This window comes from Hibiscus syriacus, unplaced genomic scaffold (genome assembly GCF_006381635.1).
Source record: "Hibiscus syriacus cultivar Baekdansim isolate YM2019G1 unplaced genomic scaffold, ASM638163v2 tig00116971_pilon, whole genome shotgun sequence".
In the NCBI taxonomy this organism is placed as follows: domain Eukaryota; kingdom Viridiplantae; phylum Streptophyta; class Magnoliopsida; order Malvales; family Malvaceae; genus Hibiscus; species Hibiscus syriacus.
The window spans coordinates 5801030-5808277 of NW_024063495.1; the positions used below are offsets into that span (position 1 = coordinate 5801030).

The 7248-nt window shown below is 35.2% G+C and overlaps 1 protein-coding gene across 2 annotated transcripts; it reads right to left on the reverse strand.

Moving 5' to 3' along the window:
- Positions 1 to 3097: 3097 nt before the first annotated feature.
- Positions 3098 to 6662, reverse strand: LOC120191649 (probable prolyl 4-hydroxylase 12). Of its 2 annotated transcripts, none has more exons than XM_039194557.1 (7): positions 6387 to 6662; positions 5744 to 5845; positions 5454 to 5511; positions 5266 to 5367; positions 3887 to 3944; positions 3618 to 3790; positions 3098 to 3530 (listed from the first exon to the last, which is right to left on the reverse strand). In XM_039194557.1, exons 1-7 carry the CDS (start codon positions 6458 to 6460, stop codon positions 3174 to 3176), a joined length of 924 nt encoding a protein of 307 aa, XP_039050488.1. In that variant the 5' UTR covers positions 6461 to 6662; the 3' UTR covers positions 3098 to 3173. The 2 variants fall into 2 exon arrangements, with proteins under 2 accessions (XP_039050488.1, XP_039050489.1); XM_039194558.1 differs by having other exon boundaries at positions 5454 to 5513; positions 5741 to 5845.
- Between the last annotated feature and the right edge of the window lie 586 nt (positions 6663 to 7248).

The following is a 7248-nucleotide window of genomic DNA, read 5'->3' on the forward strand; positions in this document are numbered from 1 at the left end:
CATTGAGCTTGTGTTGAGGGAGTAAGTTCCCCTCCTTTACTGTCAACAATAGAAATTTTTGATTTTTCCAGGTTGAATTTCTTCTTAGTTTTGAGCTCTTTGATCAGGACAGTAACTCCAGAGGCTGCTTTTCTGGGTTGTTTAACAGGATGATCCGGTATAGACTGATTCTCTTCAAAAGAGTTTAGGATGTCAAACCTATTACTAGAAGCTGCTAGAGTTTTGTTTGGATTATTTTTTGGAGGTCTATCTCTGCCTCTTTTTGAAGGAGAAGAGGAAGAAGTTTGGAAACTAGCTGAAGAGCTTTGTAAAGTAGGAATAAAGGGATCTTTTGCATCTTTGAGGATAGGGACAACAACTGGATTCGGAGGGAAGTTGGAAAGGGTTCTATGAGAATGAGGAGCATCCAGAGAGTGAGGAGAATTAACAGAGGATTGGAAACCAGAAACTGGTTGATCACTAGTTTGGAGGTCCTTAGAAATTTCCTCAGGGGTGTTAGAAGTTAACTTCGAATCCTCATTGCCCTCATTGTTTTATGAATTTTGGAGTTGAGTAGAAGTAGTATCGTCATTCTTTATCCAGATTTGGGTAGTAGTGTGAAAGGTTGGAGGGACAACTTTGCAACCTTTGGCACTATGTCTAAAAGAATTACAAGATTTGCAGCATAGTGGGAGCCAAGGAATTTCAACAAATATAGAAGTAGTTTGTCCATTGTTAAGGATAACATCAACTTGTTTAGGTATAACATCCGAGGCCCCAATTTCGACACAGACTTTATCAAACTCCAGGCGAGACTTAGTTGTTGTAATAGAATCCATAGAGAGAGGAAAACCTATTGCACTAGCAATATAGCTTAAGCCTTCGTTGGAGAACAATTCTAGGGGAACATTGTATAAGTGAACCCACAGAGGAATTCTAGATAAATCAAATTGCAGTTTTTTCAAGTTTGGTTCCCACTTCCTAAGGATTAAAGGCTTGTTAAAAATATACCAAGGGCCATTTTCCAAAATCCATTCACGAGCATATTCAGATTCAAAAGTAAACAGGTAAAGGTTGGGTCCGGCGTAACTGACCTGAACTTTGGCACCTTGTAAGGGTTTTTTCCACAAGCTTTTGATAATCTTCTGAAGATATAAGAAATTTGGTGTTGCCCCTAGCACCTACCCAACAAGAGAGAATTTCCACTCAGCAGTTCCTTCTTCAAAATCTTCTGGCGGTGGATGAACAGTTGGAGTCCCATCCTTAACATTTGGGGGAAAATATCGAAGTTGCTGACTTGCAGAACATGTGAAAAGTTTGCGCCAATCCATCAAATAAACCAAGAGAGAATAAATCTTGAATAACAGCAGAGAAACGGAGAGAAATCGGAGAAAAATCAGTGAGATTGCTAGTAAAACGAGAGGGTTTTTCAGTTTCCATTAGACCCGCTAATGTGCATCGAGAGAACCCCATAAATGAAGGAATGCCTTAATACAGAGGAAATCCAACTCCGCACATACCGCCCACCCTTCTAATCTCAATTCTGTCAAAAACTCTTTTAAAATATGGATTTCGCATGTATGCACAAAAGCATGGCACATGTTCCCTTGTCTTGGCACAACAGACGGGTGATGGGATTGGCTTCTTGTGCTCATGCAGACACGGGCTCAATAAATCCAAAGCGTATTCACATCTCGGTTGCGCTACTACTTCCACACCTGAAAACGTAACCACAAACAACGCCACAGCACACAAGACAATGGAAACCTTGCTCATATTGTTATTCTTCTCTACACAAAATAAAATTTACTGGTGATTATTATTGAATTAATGATTTTTTCACATGCCTTTTGGTACAATTTATAATAGTTGGAGTGGTAGTCTTCGACAGATTTAAACCGTACATCTAAACCTAATAGCGAAATGTTAAGTTAAACATTGTTTGACAGAGAATACAAGTGGTAACAACATTACGAACGTGTTTCTCAATATATAGGTGATTAATTATATAAATAGTCACTCAATACAAAAATGTTTTTTCATTATCTAACCGTAAGAAATTAGAATTTATCACTAATATTTTTCTGGTTGCTTAACTCATCCGGACCAACCAAGGTCGTACACCTGACTATGGCGAGTGACTCTCCTAGCGAGAATTTTCTGCGTACATAAAGACTCAAACTCAAGATTTACTTAAGCGATATCAATGTGCTTACCACTTGAATCAAACCGCATTAGTAAATTTATCACTAATATTTGATTATTTATTCACTGTATATTGTTAATTAATTGATTTGACAAGTAAACTCTTAAAATAATTATTATTTTATAAATTGACATTGAAAAAAATATTTCATAAATATACATATTTGAATTAAATGATTTAAAATCACTAAACTCTAAATTTTAATATATACAACTTTGAACTCTATTTGAGGAATATATTTTTTAATATCGTCGGTGTATGAAATAACTTTTCTTTTAAAAATATCATATGTATTTATTAGTTTCCTTTAAAATATAAAATATTATTTAATTTTCAATTCTTTTAAATTAAAAACCCCTCCTTCAAAATTTATTACACAAATTTCAAATGTTTATTTAATTTTCTTAAAAATTTAATTTATTTGAGCAGGCAAAAAATGTTATTTATTTTGATTTCTCTCCTTTTCCCCCCGTTTTCAACAATTTTAGTATTGAGAATGCGGGTTTGAAAAGATATTGTTGTCATGCACGTCGCGGCTTTGAAGAAGTGTTTCGAAGAAAATAAGGGATTACGTGAAATGTTAAATCTCAAGAAGTTTTCAAGTTTTCAAATAGTTGAGTGAAGAATGATGTAATTTATCGATAAAAATGTCATATACAACAGTTCCATTAATTTTTTAACGGCGAAGTACCAAAATGAAATATAAACTAAATGTTAGATATGATTTTAAAGAAAAAAAATAACATTTATGTACCAAAACAAAATAAAAGTAATAGCTTAAGTACCAAACCTGTAGTTTACCCTTAAAAATAAGAGGGTGAATTGCAAATTATACTACTGAAGAGGAAGAGCACACTTTTTCCTATGTTAAAATTGAAACAAGCCAAAAGGCTCTGGAAACAGAGTATATGAAATTACAAAGAAGAAGCTACTTTATAGTGATTATTAGAATAATTGGAATCAAATCATGTGGGAAGTGATTTCTTGTTCAGCAAGCATTGCAACTCTTCCTACACGTACCATAGTAATCAGGTGAACCAACCATGAAAACAGGGTTCCTCTGGCATTCCCCAATAGAAGCCCAATGAGGACAACTGGCATCTTCATCCGAACACTCGTCATTTCTGCCAAAGCCAGATGAGATGGTTTCTCTGGAAACAGCCCTTGGGTAGAAGAATTTGGTGGCACACCACATTTCTCCTTCCAGAACAGGGCATCTAGCATGCGAGCTACTACCATCCGGAGATCCATTGAGGTGAGTCGTGAAGAACAAAACAGCGTTTCCCTTGACAGGTTTTTGGAAGTTGCTGGTCTTTGTACAATCTGACCATGTCTTGCTCTTCGGCTGCAACAGTAGGGAATCCATTTGTTGGTGGAGTAAGTTTTTACCTCCGAATGTTTAACAAAGGTTTTGAGATATATTCGTACTCACCTCTGCGTCGGGGAAAAGAATCTCACCACCACGGGTAACATTTGAAAGATACAAAATCACAGTTGCCAACAAAGGCTCACTCATAGCCTGCCTGGTTTTATTGCCAAAATAATCTAGGTTTTGTTCGGCCCCCTCAAGTTCATAGCGCCTAACATATAGAGGACTGCCATTCTCTGAGGCACAATGAACATCAAGTTCCAGTAAAACAAAAATGTCCCTTGGGAGAAAACAATCATTTAAAGGAAGATGAAGAAGATGGATGAAGATACCTTTAGGAAGGAAAGTCCAAGCCGAAAGTCTTTCTTCAATCTTTGCAAGAACTGTATCCTAGAATACAAAAATATATTTCTATGCTATAGAATCATTCATGAAACATGCTGCCGAATGTCAATGAACTTTATTTATTAAATTATCCTTTTGTGATATTCATAGAACGTACAGGGAATCTAATAAACTGATCTTTCCAGAATTTTTAAGCTAGTTTAACAAAGATTTTAAAGTTCACTGAAATTTGGAATACGAGCACAGCAGAAAATGGGGCATTGTGTGAGGAAAGCAATACAACAAATAAAGTCATATCAATCTACCCTACTAATCAAGATTAAAACAAATTTTAATTGTGTGAAGTATTAAGGTCAAAGGGTACATTAGTTATTTCTACTACTTAATGTTTTAACGTAAATACACACGACACTACCACATTGATAGAATCTCTACATTTTCTGTATGTACATCTATCCCTAGAACTTTCCTAGTTGAAAAAGAATGATAGATCAGTGATAGAACAAACTGTGAAGGTATGGGTGGTACATGTAATGGAGAAGCTCAGCAGGTGGTCAAGGAGCTTGAGGTGGCCAAAGGTTTGTAATGGAAGTAGTGGTATTTACAGCCACAAGTGCACACATTTTGTCTTGCAAGGTAAGGAGTATACCATTATGTCTTTTATCGACAAATAAAACAGGTAAAATTTCATTGATTGTCTGTGTGGGTGATAATGTTATTACTAGTGAATGCGTAAAACCATTGGAATCGTATCTCCAAACAAAATTTTAAACAAAGGATTTAAGAGATTTATGATATATCATTATATCTTAGGTGTAGAAGTTGCTGGATCTTGTGAGGGGGTTTCACTATCCAAAGCAAGCATGTACTTGACTTCCGGGAATTGGACTGTCAGGATTGCAGACCTGTTGATACTCCTATGGGTCTTAACAAGTAGTATGGAGTCATAGTTCAAAGCAAAAATAATGTAGAGGTCTTATGTTTTCCTTTTTCTTTTTTCTGGTAGCTATATACATGCTACGTACAGAAGCAGAATGGTAGTAGAAGAGGAGGATATCGATTGTCACATATTCACAACAAACCAAAAGTCAGATTGAGGACAGATTCCCAGTACAAGCCATGAGGAAAATGAAATACCAAGATTGGCTGGAGAATGGCTTAACATTATCAAAGAGATATTTACTACTAATCCACTTTAAATTGCCCAAGTGTCAATTTCAAAAGCGAGAAAACAAAATTTGAGTGTGAAATCAAGTTCTTGAGTGTATGCAACAATTTATTATCGAATAATTACTTCAATAGGTTGTCAATAAGCAACACAACAGAGTATGCAGATAGTGTTAGCTTAGGAAACAATGGAACTCACATCTGTATTGAGCAAAGTTTTTGAACTTGCAAGTTGCCTCTTTGTCCCAACATTAGCTCGATCATTATTGATCCCCAGAAAATTTTCTTTTACTCCATGACCCTGTAAGTCCATAGCCACTTTACAACTATTTGTGAACCAGTTTAAGCATATTGAAATGTAGTGAAAACAGTGGGGTAGAATTATACCAAAGAAATAAGATGGTCGCACTCCTCATTTGATAGAAAGCCACCATACTGAAAGGCCCTATTGCAAGCAAAATAATACCAGCCTTTTGACATTTTTAAATGTGCCAATGGAAGTAAAAAGGCCAATGGCTATATTTGCAAAAGCTAAAGGAACAACTGAAAATCTCATAAAAGTTCAAGCAAAACTGTAATGCAGTGCCATCAAAGAAATAGCCTATTTGACTCTTCATGGGAAATATAATTTGTGAAAGAAAAAAAAAACAGCAATGAGAAGGCAAACAATAAGTGACCTTGGCCGCCATAAAAGTTGCAGGACTCGTGAAGGGTCAACCACGTTGGATTGAACTGAATGCCTCAACTGAATAACCTCTTCGTCCTTCAACTCCTTCCGGCTACTCATGAGAAACAATTCCAAATGGAAAAGGGTTATAAGACAAGCAGTTATCATATAGAAGGCAAGATTTCCATCAGCTGAAAAAACTAAAAATGTTCTCTGCAAAATAGTTCAAGATCATGAAGAATAATTCATCATCCAAAGAATTCAGACTCCATAGAAGGAAACCAGAATGCTCAATGAAATATCATCTCATACAAATTTGAATTTTTTTCTTCTTGATAATGACCATTCAACAGAAGGGTACCATACTACTATCAACTACAGTAGTGATACCCACAATATTTCCTTAAAAAAGGAATTATCCAGGATAAACGTCCACTATATATATAATATAATCATTTATGAATGAGAGATTCTAACGAAATCCCAGATAAAGATAAACGTGTAATTCATCAATCCTGTGTTGGAAATGGATCGATTGCCTCGGTCATTCAAAATTAAGACATAATATCTACAGTAGGGATAAATTTCCACTACCCATTTACAAAATAAACAACATGTATCTTAAAAAAGATGAGATCGGGTTTTTCCTTTACCTTTCAGCTGAGAAATTGGAGAACAGAAAGGTGAAAAGCAGCGGAAGAATAAAATTTGAAACAAGGGAAGCCATGAACGGATGCAACAACGATTGTAAGATACAAACAGGAAATTGAAATCTCAATCCAAATCCAAATGGATTTTGCAGAAAACGAGACTGAAAGCTAAACCTCCCATGCGACTTTGAAGCTCTGTTTTAGCATCGAGTTTACACGTCGCTGAATCGAGGAAGAACTATCCACCCGAGAGGCAAGACGGGACAAGGCATAAATTTTCTTTGGGTTAATGTACCTTTTACCTCCTGATTTTGATTTAATCGGCAATTTGGTGCAGAACTTTGGTTTTGATGTGCTATTTGACCCTTCTCTATTTATGTGTAAGCCTATAACCCACATGTCCTTGGATTGAAATCTTACTCTGATATCATCAAATGTAATTTCATAACTCGACTTAAAAATTATTTGCAAAACAGATTCTTGCATTATTGAAAACTTTTATAAAGGCACCAAAAGTTCATAAAATTCATGATTCAACTCTAACATTTAAGGTTTAAAAATTAACCCCATTTTAGGGTAGGACAACTATTTTAAAAAAACATAAGGTAAATTACAGGATTAATCAATTTCGTCTAAGTTTTGTATATTTTTTCTCACCGAATTCAAAAAAAAATATTATTCGATCACTTTCGTTTTTATTTAATTAAGATGTAGTCATTGAGTGTTAATTGTCGTTAGACTTTTAACGGAACAACAATGAATATATAAAATTCAAGAATAAACTACACAAATGGTCACTAACGTTTGAGTAAATTTTTGTTATCCCCACTAAAATGTCAAAAGTAACAAATTAGTCAAAAGTAGA

What these genes read in the sequence shown, in the direction of transcription:
- LOC120191649 (XM_039194557.1), bottom strand. Translation starts at nt 6,460, where the DNA reads ATGGCTTCCCTTGTTTCAAATTTTATTCTTCCGCTGCTTTTCACCTTT. An exon ending in AAACTTTGCTCAATACAGAT is followed by an intron (nt 3,945 to 5,265) that starts GTGAGTTCCATT and finishes TTTGTATTCTAG; the next exon opens with GATACAGTTCTTGCAAAGAT. An exon ending in TTCTTTTCCCCGACGCAGAG is followed by an intron (nt 3,531 to 3,617) that starts GTGAGTACGAAT and finishes CTACTGTTGCAG; the next exon opens with CCGAAGAGCAAGACATGGTC.